General features: G+C 41.3%; 1 protein-coding gene across 1 annotated transcript in view; it reads right to left on the reverse strand.

Annotated features, from left to right (window-relative positions):
* The window catches only part of ATG10 (autophagy related 10), a 59,297-nt gene extending 43,543 nt beyond the window's left edge, over nucleotides 1-15,754 (reverse strand). Inside the window, exons 1-3 of the mRNA XM_059873797.1 lie at nucleotides 15,677-15,754; nucleotides 13,501-13,626; nucleotides 9,267-9,386 (exon numbers count right to left, since the gene is read on the reverse strand). Of these exons, the coding sequence (XP_059729780.1) occupies nucleotides 9,267-9,386; nucleotides 13,501-13,614 (234 nt within the window). The 5' untranslated portion in view covers nucleotides 13,615-13,626; nucleotides 15,677-15,754. The remainder of the gene's footprint in view (nucleotides 1-9,266; nucleotides 9,387-13,500; nucleotides 13,627-15,676) is intronic.
* Between the last annotated feature and the right edge of the window lie 1,214 nt (nucleotides 15,755-16,968).

Below are 16,968 nucleotides of genomic sequence, written 5' to 3' on the forward strand. Positions count from 1 at the left end.
CACAAAATACAGATGGAAACACTAATGATCATATTACAAAAATCACTAGATGGACACAAAGCTTATGTTATAAAGTATGACCTACAGCACAAGTCTTTTGTCTCCCAGCTTCCTCTCCCATACTAGACACGTCTGCCTTTCCACAACTTCATTGATCACTAATCCCAGAAAAATGTCTATCTCATGATCTCAACGAGTTCTTACACTTTATTGTTTTCCTCTTCAAACAGCAAACTTAAATCTTATTTAGTGTATGACATTATATCTTCCTCAGAACTCAGAGAAAAATGGTGGTAAGAGATGTCTGAGTCAACGCATATAACTCATTTTCATTGCTACCACCACAGACCATCGTGAGAAAGCCACCCATTAAGCAAAATACTCCCAGTTACATCCATTCAGGCCAAGAAGAATATTTTCCATTCCCAAGCATTAAGGTCCCCTGTGCTCAGGATGTGCTCTCAGTATCTTGCACTCAGGAGAAGTGAGTGTCTCATTTAAGAAGTCAGAGAGCATGTCCAAGTGCTGCCTGAACTAGTCCCTGGCAAACCAGGGCAGAAAGATTACACAACATTAACAAACCTAATTCAAGTGAAAAAAAAACCCTGCTCTGTATTAAAGATCTATTGTCTTGCTCATTCAGGGAAACACCTGTATCACAGAAGTTGACAGAACCAAATTAATTTCTGCCATATACTAGAATAGAAATTTTGAAATTGGGGCATTCATAATCACGTTAGTACCAAAATTTAGCACTCTGCATTGGCAGCATTATGTTGAGTACCAGTGCAGCACAAAAAAAGTCTTATGCTATATACACTTTTTATATATAGACATGTTTTTTAAGTATATATATTAAGTCTTGACTCCTACAAGGTAAAAAAGAAGTGTCTTTTCTCTGTGTGTTGGTCTATGTGGGGAAAAATAAGGTATTTTTATGATTCATGAAAAATAATTTCTAACTCTAGAACACATTTTCCTGCACAAGTTCCTAAGTTTCAGTGAATTTCAATGCTCTTTAGTTATATCTAGAAAGGACCTGACCTCAAAATCACACACTGATTACACAATGTAAGTCTACAATGTTCTCGAGAAACACCACATTCTGACCTCAAGAAAAAAGCTGATTTGCTTTATTTACAGTATTAATACAAACCTGCAGTGGCTGCTTCTTCATTAATAAGGCTAACAAAAAGAGTCATGGTAAAGAAATCTTATCATGCGGGGGGGGGAAAGAAAGTATGAGACTGCATCTTTTTCAAGAGCAGAAAACTGCAACCATTCTTTCTGACAAAGGGGAGAAAAGCATTTTTTCATGTATCTTGAGAGTTGAGAGACAATGAGAGTGAGATGGTGTTGGGAAGGAAACAAAACTCACAGTTGGACCTCACAGCTAAAAGGACAATAACCATGAATTTTCCACAAAGCAGCAACATATGGAAGTTTGGCCATTTAGCCTGGTTCTCAGGAAGCCACTCTGAGGCCCTAAATCTGCAATATTCACTCTGAGCCAACACGACCTGTGTGCTGCAGGCGAGCAATCCAAACACACTGAAAGATAATCATATGACACTGCTAAAAACACAGGCACTTGGCCAAAATAAAAGCATTGTTCCAATACAGATGAGCATCATCATCCCCAGAAAATTGGAGCGTAACATTGAACCAGTACAATTTAATTTAAGAGAAACAAAAGCAGGCATATATACAAGGCTGGAAACATAAAGTGTTTTGAGGTTCACCATTAAAAGTAAAACGCTAACAATTGACCAGACTGTGATTTTGTTTCTACTGTGGTAAAACAGTATTGACAAACACTATAGTGTTGTGCCTCTCCTTTGTGAAATAATGTCCTTAAGTATTTGAAAATGTGTATTTATCTACGAAATTTACCTACACCTGGCATGGTCAGGATATTACAAACATACTGGAGATTTCCTTTCAGGAATGCAAGAAAGTTAGCATTAATCTTTCTGTGATATTTAACATCACATCCCAATGCATGTGCTTGGAGAAAAAAATCCTTCTGTAATGTTTATATTTCAGTGATTAAAAAGCTCTGAGCAACTATGACCAATATGAATCGTGATCCACTGCATCCTAAAGTGTCTTGACATCAAAATTACATAAAAGTTGGGGAATTTAGATTCCCCCCAAAGTTTTCATTTCCATTATTTCCAGGCACACAGCACTGCTTAGGAAATGCCACAGTGGTACTGTGTTACAACATGCATTAGTTCAATATATTAAGAAAAAGGAAACCGAAGTGGGGCCAAATGTGCCAACATCAGCACTGCTGATATGGCCATCAGTTCAGGATCTCCTCCATTCATGGCATTTTGAACACTTTTGAGGAGAAAAAAAGAGGGAGAGAGAGCAGGTGAGCAATACAAGAAAGGAAAAATGTCCTTTCTTCAAAACTGTCTCTCCTATTAAGACCATATTAAGACCACAGCAGTAATATTTTTTAAATTGGAAACAGAAAAACAGATTTTAACTTCTCACAAGCCTTTCCAGTGATAAAACTGCAGAAGCTGGGCTCTCTTGATGCTTTGCCCAGCTATCAAGGCATGCCAAGCATCAAAACATTTGACAGAAGAGAGACCAAGACTTGTAAAAAATCATATTAACCCAGCAAGTTGAGAGGGGAAGCACACAGTCCATGTAGGTAAGTGACTGCACGGCCTACATATCTCTGATACTGCTGCTGTATAAAAAATTACACACAGCTCTAAGGTAAATTAACATAATTTACTGTGTGAAGACAACCACAGTTCAAGTCCACTCTGGCACAATTTTTAAAAACTATTTTTTACAACCTCATAATAATGAATTACTGTACAAAGAAACCCCAGCAAAATGTACATTTATGACATTAAATCAAACTACAATTATTTCATTAAATTTTAACTTGAAGAATTTAAAAAGTGTAGATACTTTACTATGATTTTGATCTAAAAGCACAGGAAAGGTTTTTCAAAACACCTTTCCAGACATCATGAGAAAATGCAACAAATGGAAACAAAACAACAATACCCTTTCTTGATATCTAAAACACAGGATCACCAGGACAAAAGGGTGAGCTTATAAATAGTTTTGTCTCTGGCATTGCTACTCTCTCAAAGTTCAGATTCTGGGAAAATCACCTTCACTCCCCACAGCCTCAGAGTGTGCTCCACAGGAAATGAAGGTTTATTTACTGCAGAAGAAAGACATTGTGCTGGAATGACATCATGCCTTCAACCAGGCTGACTCCAACTCAACTGTCACATTCAGTTACCAAACCTTAATTAGAGCATCTTTTCCTGTGTCTGATGTAGCATTTTTTTCTAATATTAAGTGACAGCTCTGAATACCAAGATGGCAGATAAAAAGCTGAAATCACTCCATGCTAACATCTAAACAGAAAATGAATCACTTTTGGGGGTCATACAAAGTCCTCCTTCAGCTCTCCCAAAAGCACCATAATTAGTTTATATACTTGCTTTTGATATATTTCTTAGGATTTGTGGAAAGTTATTAGTGGGTAAAACAGAACAGCAATCAGAGAATGTGCAAGTTAGAGAATTCAGATCAGGGTCCCACCACCCTCAACGATAGTCAAGCCAACAGCATGTCATCAAAGCTGTTGGAAACTAAATGTAACTACTGCTAACAAGATTTGCCAGGATTCCAACGTGACATGCAGAAAATGATGCACAAAGGTCTGTGTGTGGGAGACAAAAACCTCCCGTGCCTCCAGAACTTTACAAGAGCAGAAGCATTTAAACTTCCTCCTTGAAGACTAAGGCATCCCAGCACCGAAGGAGCCCCAAAGCAGGACTGGGACTCAGGTGGCATCTGTCTGAGGAATTCTGCTTTTTCTGAGGGCTCTCCCCCTCAAAGAAGGGGTGCAAGGACTCCACCAAAGTTCCTTCCAGCCCTGATATTTCTAAACAATGCCTTTATTTTGCCAAGCCTTTCCATGCAGACAACAGTTAATAAAATCCACACTGGAATATTTTCCTGTGGTTTAATAAAGGCTAATTCCACTTTCATATTAATAGATTTTTAAGCAAAATCACGAGGATCTTCACTGTGTTTTTGCAATATGCTTTAGAACTCTTCTGCATAAGTGGTTTCTTGATTTATTTCTTACAGGTCTCCATTTGGGTTTCATTTCTGTGACATTTGAAAACAGTGCTGGTAACGAGCAACTTCACTGCTCTTGAGCCCAACACATTTACTGCAAACTGATGGTTTAGGTATGCAATACTTGATTTTCTTCCTCTTTACGAAGGTCCTTCCATTATTTCCTGCAGTGAATGCTGGATTCTATTAAATGTATTTACATTTTTCTCCTTAAGCACTGTTTGCTGGGTTTTCACTTAACCATCCAACAAATACTGTGGTTATACAAATGTTTACACTGCGTTCATCTTATTTATTTTAGCACAGAAAAAACAAAAAGGAGCTGTTCCTAATTGCAAAAAGACTGGATTTGTTTAGAGAAAAAATTATCAATAATTGCTAAAAATTGGAGTTTTCTATGTTCTACAATCTTAAAAGCACAGCTGAACAGCAAATCATGGAATTACGACCTTTAAGAACTCATTGCCACATCCCCCATCAGGCAGATCCTCACCAACACTCATGAACAGCTGCCAGCAAAGGTGGAGCCCACAATGCAGCAAATGCATAACTTCATCAGTTTTTGCTGGGGCTCAGTGCTCGTTCTCCAAAGGCAGTATCAGGTATGAACAGACCTTCAGCATTCCCAACCTGCCCACTCCTTTATAAAGTGGCAGTGGCTCCAGCTCCAGGAATGGTTCCATGCTGACTCACTTCTGCAATACCCAGAGGAGCTGAGACAAACCACACACTGAGAATTATTACTCCAAGTTATTGCTTCCCTTGGGCTATTTGAATAACAAACAAAGAGAATGCATAAAGTGAATCCAGATTTTCCCATTTTACTCGTTTAGAGTATAAGCTCTTTGAAGCAGGAGAACTACCTTCACTTTGAATCTTGTACAGTATTTTTCACCTTATCAACAATTCATGCAATAATGTATGTAACTGTTCTGTCCTTGCTAGAAAAGAAGACACAGTCCCATGTTCACTGATAAAGACCCTGACAGATGTCCTGGAGGACAGATTTGATTTGGATCAAGAAAGAATACATACTGAAGATTGTTGTTGAATTAGCCAGAACGCTTTATGGTGGTTACACAAGATTTATGCTGTCTGTGGAAAAGTACAGATGACACTCAGCTGGCATAAAGTCAGAACAGCTCAGAAAGACAACAACTGATTCAATAAAAATTTAACCAGAACAAAATGGCAACTTAAAAATTTTCAAATGGCGCCCATGTGTTCCTATCTGTCCCTTGCTTTGCATCTAAGGCTATTTTTATTCTTTTGGAAGAGACTCTAAAAGGTTTATGACTCTCCAGCTCATATTCAAGGGACTGAATCTCATCTCACTGGTCTGAAGAGCATCCTCCACCAACTTGGCCTGAAGTTTATCATCAGTAACACTGCCATTAGTAGTTTTTGTTTACCAATCAGAATGTTGAAATAAACATCTTGATTAAACTAAAACCACAAAAAACAGAGGATGGCATACCAGAAGAGCAGTGAGAATCCTTTTCCAGGAGGATAGAAAAATGGAAAAATAGGGTCTGTCTAACACAGGATCCCCAGGCACCTCATTAAGATAAACAGCTTGACAACTGAGACACTGCCAAGTATAAAAAGACAAACCTCCTTAAACTGTCTTCAAGTTGCTACTTCACAAAACACAACCCTCAACTAAGTATGAGCTCCACCATCAAAGGGAAATCTCAGCTCCAGTGAAGTGCCCTGCACAAATTCCCAGTGCTGTAAGGAGCCCAGAGCCACCTTTGTTGTAGGGGGCTCTGATGACAACAGGCAGGCATCTACAGCCATGTAGCCTAACCTCAATCACCCCTGAGGAAAAACACACACTTTTAGACTTATCCTCTCCTAGAGGAGACACCTAAAATAGGTCAACTGATTTATACCCAAAAATGCCTTTTTAGTTCCTCAGGCTGAAACAAAGATTTAAGTGACAAGCTCTATATTGCAGATATCTAAAATAAGCAGAAAGAAACCCACATAGAATTTTATTCTTGGTTTAAAGATGAAAACACAACTTGTATAAAAGGAACCAGCACATAATACAGACTGCTCTGTGGAAAAGACCAGAATACAAAGTTATTCATCACTCCTTCACCAGAAAGGCTCCTGATATTTAGACACCAATCAATGAGATGGAAGGCTGGAAACATTAACCATCCATGCTAATCAATGAGGTGAAACAAACTCCAAGTAAATTGGTCAGGCTTCCAGTAGATCCCATAAGATTAGCACATTTTTGAAACTGTGATAACTGATAATTGATTTTCTATTTGAATAAAGTTACTTCAGGCTACTTGTGTATTTTCCTTATCATATAGTTAGGTTTTAGTGTCTCTTCACAGACTAAAACTGAGCAGAACAATGATAACTTTGCCCCTGTGCAGTTTTAACATCCTAACTGTACCCCACTAAAATAGCATATATTTATGATTTATTCTACATCACCTCCTCCCTGATGTGTCCTGGGTTCACTCCCTTACACAGGAGTTAAATCCTCACTATGAATAACTTTCCCATAACTTCACTTCGAAAATCTGTCTTCTGATTTTACTCCAAATTTTCACCTCATCTGTCAAAACTGATGTTCTATTTCTAACCTTTGAACTGAATTTCCAGGATGAGGGGAGGAAAATCTTCTGGCCTCTTATACCCTGGCATATTCCACAGTACATTCTTTTTTTATTTGTGTCAACACTGATTGTTCTTAACAATCAATGTTGATTACTCAGATCTTAATTTCTGTATTTTTCCTTTCTTACTGTTCCTGGTTAATTATATCATTAGATGCACATGCATCGTATCTACCACACCTTGGAGGAGATCAGATTAGTCAGATGGAAATATTCCAATAAGATACAAATAAAAGAGATACAATATTGAAAAATCAAGATCATAACAGTAATTCTGGAACTGAAAATTGTGAAATACGCAACTATCATTCAATGGCTGGTGGTTTTTTTTTTGCAAAATAAATTTTATTGCCTATTTAGAGCTTTTTTAAGCTCCAAATATATAAAAAATAATTGATTAATTAAAAAAAAGAGTAAATATTGAATGCATATAGCCAGAAGAAATCTTTCCATTTTCCACCAAGATCACAACTTTTGCTTTTCATCAGAATGCATTTCAATAACTTACTCAAACAGATTGCAGTAATTCCATTACACCATGTGATTTATGGGTACAACATACATTAAAACTAAAAAAACCCCAAAACCTAACACCTATTTAAATAACAGATTGTTATTAGCAGTGGAATTGGTCTCTAGCACTCAATATCTGTGAAAAAGAACATGCATCTTACACAGGAACTACTGTGCCTAAGAAAATGTAACCTCTCTACAGTCACCATTTTCATATTTCTTAGTGTTAAACACACAGCTTTACTCTACATATCCAAAGCAAATTTCATTTTCCTATTTTATAGATTAAATAACTTTAATAGTCTGGTTACCCTTCAGCTCAATGTAGAATGTAAATTTTACATCATCTCTATTAGGCATTGAATGTTTTGGAGAAGAAATTAAATTATTTTTCTTATGGTCTTATAACCTCCATAATTTTCTGAGATGTTTCTCTTGTTTCACTCTTCATCTTTACTGCTCCTACACGACAGGTACAGAGGTTCCTTCTCCAAAGAGGGTCCTTCCAACTTACAAAGAAATCTTTCCAAATACCTCATGTACTGCTCACTTCAGTATCTTGATAAATCACTAAACTTGGCCTGGAATCTGATTTCAGTGTATTATTTATTATAATATTTCAGTGTATTTAATATTTCAGTATGTTAGAGACTCTGAAGTCTCTTTTGTTTCATGATATTTTCTGTAACTGACACCAGAAGAAGGACTCAATAGCTTTTTACAGGTGTTCTTTTAAAATGCACTCTGTAACGAAGACTTGATTCATTATTTAAAAAAAGGTCACAATAATCAAAAGCAATTTTCAATATAAACAGTACTCTGTTGTTACGAGTCAGGACTGAAGTATACAAACACTGCTGGTAATGACAATTAAATAACAACCCCTGAAGCACTGATACCACCTTCTTTTTACAAAATACTAGAATACAATTCAAAGAAAAACTTGAAAAATGCCTCAGCTATTTGTTAAATGACTTGGATATCTATCCTTCTTTAAAATGCAGCTGAAACCTGTGAGTGAGCTCAAAAATCTGTAGAAATGACTGTATCACAGACTAATAGTACAATTGTTTTAAGTGCCATTTCCTTCAGAAACCAGGCCAAAAGAATACTCATTTCAGACCAGAAATGTCTTAAATGTACCAGAGTCTCAGTGGGAGAAAAAAATGCAATCAGAGTGCTGATGAAAAAAGGAAAGAAATTGCAGAAAAAGGTAACTGCAAAGTTTACCTCATCCACCTACTCAACAGCTTATAGCATACACAATACATTGGTTTCAGACTATTATAATCCATGATTTATTTTCATTTTTATGGTAACAACACAACAAGGGAGGGAATCCCTGCCATTTATATCCAGATTAGTCAATAATCTGGAGCTCTAATGAATACTCCAGCAAGCAAATAATTATTCAGATCAGTCCAACCAGAGTTTGATGAACAGTTTTCATTTTCTGGAAGAAAGACAGTTATTCTCCTTCAGGAACACCTCATTGCCCCCCACCAGTTTCAAAAAATTGCTCAGTCTTTAAGTCAGTTCCACAGTAGGAAAGTAGCCACTGAGTACAAAAGTCTTATTCAAAAAATATCACTTCAATTGAGTATTAAGCTCACAGTTTCCTCTATTCTTTTAACTAACATTTACCTCTAAGATAAATAAATCTTGGTGATTAACCTTTTTCCAAACACACACACACACACAAAAAAAGTTTCTTTAATGTTATTTAATAAAAATGCCAAGAAATATTAACCTATGAGGAGAACACCTACACAAAGGATGCTGGAATCTTCTTCATTTCTTCCCAATTTTCATCACCAATACTCAATGAGGTGTATTAATTAGTTTTCCTATAACTGACAACTAATTAAAAGCCAGTGGTAACTTCAGATCTGAAGTCTTGCTGGAAGGACTTACTAGCATAGTGGTTTTTATTTTTATTACTTATTTTATAAAAACATAAGTTCAAAAATCTGTACTTACTTCTACATGTGCAAATAACATTTGTTCACTGTTATCATTGTTTTTCTCCTTGAGGTCTGGTGGGATGTGTCTGTTTCTTACTTGGAAATGTGTCTTACTAAGATAACCATCACCAAGGTCCTGTGTTCAGAAAAAGAGAAAGAAAAAAGAAATTTTCTGTAACCAAAATGGTAAATGCCTTCACTGTTCTAGAAAATAAACAGAGCATGGTATTTAGGCACAGGCTCCAAGTCTTTTTATAGGCACTGATGACTGCAGTGCTCCTCAGCACCTTCTCACGGATGGTTTACACCAGCTCTTGGTGTTGAAGGAAGTCAAAGACCTCAACAGCAAAAATAAAGTTTAATACAGCTATTAATGGAATAAGACAACTGCACCCTGGGGATCAGGATAAGTGCCAAAGAACGGGAAGGCAGAGCACCAAGGTGATGAAGAGATGAGGAGCTATTAACGATTCTGACCTATTTCAATGCATTCATGCCAGGATTACTTCCCAACTCTCACAAGGCTGGTTTGGTTTTGCTGTTTCCCTCTCTAACTTTACAAAGTTCTGAAAACAAACAAAACAAAACCACTTCAGAATTTATGTATGCAGAGTCACAACTTGTTTCCTTCTCTTGATCACCTCAGAGGTGAAATGTAAGAGAAAACAGACAAAGCTGTGCCTTCTCCCAGTTCCCATTTTATCATTTTGCTTCCCAGGCCACACAGCCCACAGTTGTTAAGTGCCCTTGTATAATTCCAGAGTGGCAGAAGAAAGGTTTAGGAGTTTTCCTGCATTACTGGCCTGTCTACCTGCACATTTTATTTTTCCTAATTAGGAGCAAGAGGAGAGAAAGCATTTAATAACAGGTATATTCTGAAAGGAAGAAAGCAAGTACAGAACACAAAGAACAGGAGTTGCACGTCAAGGATTTACTTCTCAAAGGAAACAAATAAATTGGGAGTTTATTAGCTGTTTCATTACATTTTAGTTTAGACAAACAGCATAGGCACAACATCTGATGAAAAAGGATTTTATTCAAAACAGTCTCACTACAAAATTCATTAACATAGCACTAAATTTTTAAACAAGACTGCAAATTTAACTATGATTTAACTCTTTGGTTAATTTGTCATTGCTGACAGAGTTTCTGCTATTTATTTTTACCTTTAAACCATCATAGGTTTTATAATGACACACTAGTTCTCTCTTTCCAAAGACACCATAGATTAAACATACCTCCAAAATCTACTATGAGCTACTTGTTTACTTTGTTCTGATTGAGTTTCATGCATTAAAAAAAGGGTAATGCACTCTATGTGTACTTTTTCCATTGATTTTTAAGCATGAATAACAGTATAGCCAGTTACAATGCACACTTCTCCTACTTTATGCCTCATTTTCTCAACAAATCTCATTAAAAGCATGAACCCACCAAACTTTGCTGCAAGTCCTGGCTGCAGAGCCAAGTGCAGCCTGTGCAGGGAGGAGCCCAGTGCGCAGAGAATGGTGAAAGAAAAACTAACCCTAAACTGGTGACAGAAAACCCACTTCTCACTCTCAACTCCCTCTCAAGCATCTCCTCTTTCCTCTCAAGTGTCTCCTCGTGGAGCTGCCCCACAGTGCCAACAGGAGGAAAGATACCTGCACAGGTATTTGTCCCACTAAGAGCAGCAGAGGAAGGGCTGCAGCCACCCACAGAGGAGAAATGCCCCACGGCACAGTGAGCTGTGCCAGAGCAGGGCTGGACTGAGCCTCCTCCTCCCTGAACCAGTTCTTCCCCCCAGGAGAGTGCAGCCAAACTTCTCAGCCCTTGCATTCTGTGATGGATGATGGAGGGATGGAGGGATGGATGGAGCCAGCAGTCTCTGTAGCTGTGTCAGAGCAGGCAGGAAGGAGCAGCATCCCTCCTGCTGCACTCAGTGGTGTTTTGTACCCTTCTCTACCCCTATAAATCACAGCTGTAGCCAGAACCCTGATCCTACTAATGTGCTAAGGGAGTCCCTTCCTACTGCAGCTGTACCAAAAGCCAAAGGGAACTAATGCAGCTTTTGGTATGATTACCTGGATTAACCTCACTAGATATGAAACAAACACAAAGCAGAGAGCAAATTGGGCCTTGTTTGCTTCAGCTAAATCTCGACCTCCACAGCAAGATTTAACCATTCATCCTTAACAGCAGCACCCAAGTTCAGCTCCACCAGCTCCTGCAGAAGAGGTGCTCTTGGCTTTTTTACAGCTTTCTTCCGGTGGAAAAAAAACCCCAAACCAAGAAAACACATTATAAAAATAACATCATTTGGAACATTTCACTTACAGCTATAAATACAGGGTTCTGCCTGGGCCATGTGAGCTTATGCACCAAGAGCCAGCTCCAGGAGAACAATGAGTATTTCATCATCTAAATTTAATCTCCACAGAAAACACGGGAACACAGTTCTACCAGCCTGGTTCACTTGTGTGGTCTCACTGCTATCAATGGGTCTATTCACGTGAGTCAGGAATGAGGAATGGGATCCAAGTGCATTACATCAGCAAAATTAAGAGTGCCCCAAACTACCCACAACACATATACTGGTTAAAAAAAAAGGCAAAAAGACAATGAGACATCTTGTTGAGGAAAAGCTTTCTTCTCAGACTCCACACTGTAAATGGAAGGTCTCCATGGCCAGGTTTTTATCACACACTGAAATCACAGAGTCGCCAACTTGGCCCATTAAAAAAAGAAAACAACCCTCTTAGAATTTTTTTATATGAGAACAAAAATCTATCTCATTCTGCTATTTCCAGCAAAGCTTCTTATTTCACAGAAAGTTCACACTTTGACCCATGTATTAAATTCCCAGTAGAGGCTCAGAGCATCTTTCTTTGTTGAATAAATCCTCACAAATATAGCCTTGAACTGAAATCTAAAGTTTCAAATGGTTTTCTGTAAGAAAGGGTGCATTGTAACACTTGGCTAATATTTGCACTCATATAAAAACTCCTCAATAGAACAAATCTAAGTCCAAGGTCCTCCCTCTTCTCCCTCTTACTGAAATTCTGATTGTCTGTGATGGAAGGGTTACAAATATTAATGTACAACTACACATGTAAAAACGATGGCACACATTGGAAAAAGCATGACTTTTCTCAAAAAAAAAATCCATGAAAACATGGGAAAACACTGAAGCCAATAAACTCTAAAGAAAAAAAAGAAAGCTAGAATATCAGATTTTCTACAATAGAAAGACAGAGTACAGAAAAAAGAGAACATGAAAACCTAAATGCTGGAGAAAGCCAGCATGTATCAATACATCTCCAGATACTGTAACAATAATTTTTTATATACTGTATCAATATATATTTATACACTATAATACATATACTGGATAATTTGTGTACCTATACACATATTAGTTTGACATTATCCTGAGCAAAATAACAAAAGTCATATAGAACTCAGTAAACAAAAAAATATGTATAGCAAAGCCATTCTTCTTAAAGAAAATAGATTTTGTCAGTGTAATTTCAGAAGACATGTTTGGTTGATAATCATACAAGTTGGAACAATACATGCTCAGAATTTCCTAAGATACCTGTGGATTCTACAAGTGGAAATTTAAAATATTTAAAACAATCCCACACTCATCTTACACATGCTATAGGATGAAAATTTATTAATTCACAGATCTCAAAGTGTAACTTAAAAAATGAGCAAATCATCATAAAATAAGTGATTCTAATGGGGTCCTTTGGGACTAGTCTTAGCCCTGTGCTATTTAAAATTTTGATTAACGACCCAGTAACAATATGTAGTTATTGCTGTAGAGGTTTGAAAGTTATGGAGAAGCAGGAAATAATGAGAATTGATCATTAATACTGGCAGATATTTCTGGCTGCTGTATGCAACTGACAGGTACTGTAATGAAAGTACCAAGCTAAGGATCTAGAACAAAGACTATGTGCTATTTCAGCCTAAAGGGTTAAAGTGAACCTTGGATATAAAACCACACGCAGTTGCCCAGAGTAGGAGGGATTGAATTTCTCAGTGACACCACATTCATTGTCTGGTTCTGCCCAGAGCTGAAAAAGGGTTTTGATAGATTGGCCAGGATTCAGAGACCCACAGCCCTGTTCAATACCTGCATTGGCCTAAACCCTCAACCGAACACACCCGTGCAGTTAAAGGATGTTTCAGCTTGTGGTGGCTGTCAACAGCTCAAAAAGCCCACCAAGAGTCTCTATAAGCCAACACTCTGACTGTTTTACCTTGCTAGTCCTCCACTCCCAGCCATCTCCAATCTGCTGTGAATGCTTAACAAACTCTTCACAGAACTGCCTGAATCTTTTCTCCTCCAAAAAGAAGTCTTCTTCACCTGCCATGCTACAGGATACCTGCAGAGCAAACCGAAGGTTAGTGCTGGCAGATGAGAAAAACACTGAGAAATTTCACTAAATCATAGCAGCTGAATAGCAAAGTAACAAACCATAAGGAAAAAAAAAAACTATTGCTTTAAATAACACAAAGACTTTTCTTCAATTCCATCAGGGAATCATGGATCTGCAGAACAGCTGAGACTGGAAGAGACCTTTGGTCCATTCCCCCTGCTCTCAGCAGTGTCAACTGCAGCAGGTTGCTCAGGTTTGTTTGCATTTGGGTATTGGTTATCTCCAAGGATGCAGATGCCACAGCCTCTCTAGGGAACCTGTTTCAGTGCTCAATTACCACAGTAGGGAATATTTTTTCTTCTGTTTAACTGGAAGCATTTATCTATCAGTTTGTGCTTGTTGCCTCTTGTGTCGTCTCAACTGAAGGAAGTCTGGCTCCATCTTCTTTATTCCCTCCCACCACGTATTTATGGGCACTGAGAAGATCCCACTGACCCTTCTCCATGCTCATTCCTCCCAGCTTTCTCAGCCTTGCCTCACCAAACACCCTTAATCACATTTGGGGCTCTTTGCTGGACTCATTCCAGTATTGTGGTGTCTTCCCTGTACTGAGCAGCCCAGAGCTGCACTTTAAACATGTATTTTCTTAATAGTGCAGTGCAGCCCAAAAATAGGGCTGCAAAATGTTCCTTGTGTTTCAAAGGGTTTTCTCACAGGGTTTTGAAGATAAAATTTTTCTCAGATGATTTGGTCATTTTTACTTGCCCTCCCCCTCCCCTTGCCCATTTCAATGAGGATGTGTCATAAACAAAGCTGGTTTAATGTGTTTGTGGACATCAGGCAGCACCACAAACCAACCACTGAATCACAGAATGGTTTGGATGGAAGGAACCATAAAACTCATCATGTTCCATGGGCAGGGACACCTTCCACTGCCCCAAGCCACTCCAAGCCCCAATGTCCAGCCTGGCCTTGGGCACTGCCAGGGATCCAGGGGCAGCCCCAGCTGCTCTGGGCACCTGTGCCAGGGCCTGCCCACCCTCACAGGGAAGGATTTCTTCCCATTATTTACTCCAAAGTTACTTTTCCTAATTTTCAAGCCATTTCCCTTGTCCCGTCAGCGGCTATCACAATAACCTGTAACTATTACCACCAGATCACACCTCTCCTTAACAAGAAATACAAGTGACACAGAATGTCACACAATGCTCATTATTTTTCAGTATCTGACCCTGAGTCACATCATGATCCTGTCTGCCCACGACAAACGTTATTTATTAGCACTTGAAACACATTACTCTCAACAGCAGTTAACCCAAGGCTCTGTGCCCTGGATGCCAGGGAAGGGGAAAAGCAGGAAACAGACAGTGCAGGTGTTTCTGCAATTCCCCAAGTGCCCCAGCCCTGATGAAGGGATGCAAACGGCCCTCACTGAAAAACGTACAGAGTGCACAGCTCCCTCGCAGGGTTGAAACAGAGCTGCGTGCTTCTGGAAAACGGCAGCTGTGAAGAATCACCGAATCCCACAGCCCTGGGGCTGGAAGGTTCCTCTGGAGCTCCCCCAGCCCAGCCCTGCCCAGGCAGGGAGCCCTGAGCAGGGGCACAGGAAGGTGTCCAGCTGGGGCTGGCATGGCTCCAGCCAGGGACACTCCAGGCCCTCCCTGGGCAGCTGTTCCAGGGCTCTGCCCCTCCAGGGACACAAGTTCTTCCTCCTGCTGCCCTGCACCTTGCTGCCCTGGATTTGATGGCCACTGCTGCTGCTGCTGGCACTGGCAGCAGCGAGCAGAGCCCGGCCCGTGCTCCGGCAGCCCCTGGAGATGTTTGGGTGGACTGATGGGACCCCCTCTCGGAGTTCCCTTCGCCAGACTCCGTGAAGGAGCCCCGAGCCGATCCGCACGGGCCCGTCCCGCTCGGACACGGGCCTGGCCGGCTGCTGGAGGCCAAGTGAGCCCCGCACAGATTTTTCCTTTTCCTCCTTCCCACGGTCTTCCCGGCCCCGGCGGACAGGGTCGGGGACAGCGGGAGGGACCAGCCACGCTCGCCGCCCCTCACGTACCGTGCGCTCCTCCTCCTTTTTCCTTTTCCTCCTCTTTTTCCTCCTTCTCCTCCTTCTCCCGCCGCTCCGGGCGCGCGCCGGCCCCGCCCCCGCTGCGCATGCGCGGCCCTGCCGCTAAGGGTGGGGGGGGCGGGCGCCGGCTGCGCATGCGCGCGGGTCGGTGGGGGCGGGAATGGGGGACTGAGGGGATGAGGGGGAGAGGGGGGGTGGTGAGGGAATGGAGGAGCGAGGGGGCTGAGAGGGATGAGGGAATGAAGGAGTGAGGGAATGGGGGAGCGAGGGGGGATAAGGAAATGAAGGAGTGAGGGAATGGGGGAGCGAGGGGGGATAAGGAAATGAAGGAGTGAGGGAATGGGGGAGCGAGGGGGGATAAGGAAATGAAGGAGTGAGGGAATGGAGGAGCGAGGGGGCTGAGAGGGATGAGGGAATGAAGGAGTGAGGGAGTGGGGGGGCGAGGGGGTATAAGGAAGTGAAGGAGTGAGGGAATGGAGGAGCGAGGGGGCTGAGAGGGATGAGGGAATGAAGGAGTGAGGGAATGGGGGAGCGAGGGGGAATAAGGAAATGAAGGAGTGAGGGAATGGGGGAGCGAGGGGGGATAAGGAAATGAAGGAGTGAGGGAATGGGGGAGCGAGGGGGGATGAGGAAATGAAGGAGTGAGGGAATGGGGGAGCGAGGGGGCTGAGAGGGATGAGGGAATGAAGGAGTGAGGGAATGGGGGAGCGAGGGGGTGAATGAGGAAATGAAGGAATGGGGGATGGAGGGATGAGGAAATGAAGGACTGAGGGGGATAAAGGAGTGAGGGAATGGGATGAGGGGATGAAGGAGTGAGGGAATGAAGGAGTGAGGAGGATTAAGGAGTGAGGGAATGGGATGAAATGAGGGAATGAGAGGTCTGAGGGGATGAGGGAATGAAGGAGCAAGGGGGATGATAGGGACGAGGGAATGGCGGGATGCCGGGAACGAAAGGGATGAGGGCGATAAGGGATACGAGGGGGATAGAGGGAATGAGAGGAGCGGAGGAAAAGAGAGGGATGAGGGGCTCTAGGAGATGAAGGCTGAGGGGGCTGCAGGGTTGAGGGGGACAAGCGGGGTGTGGTCCGGGGGTGAGGGTGGCAGAGATGGGGGGCAGCGGGGCTGGAGGGGATGAGGGGCTGGAGGGGCAGTGGGGCTGGAGGGGATGAGGGGCTGGAGGGGCAGCGGGAATGGGGGATGAGGGGCTGCGAGCCATGGCGGAGAGACGGGGTGGAGATTCCTGCGGGGTGTGAAGGCCCTGCGGGCCATGAGGGACCCTG

The sequence above is a fragment of the Haemorhous mexicanus genome, chromosome Z, assembly GCF_027477595.1.
Source record: "Haemorhous mexicanus isolate bHaeMex1 chromosome Z, bHaeMex1.pri, whole genome shotgun sequence".
Lineage (NCBI taxonomy): Eukaryota > Metazoa > Chordata > Aves > Passeriformes > Fringillidae > Haemorhous > Haemorhous mexicanus.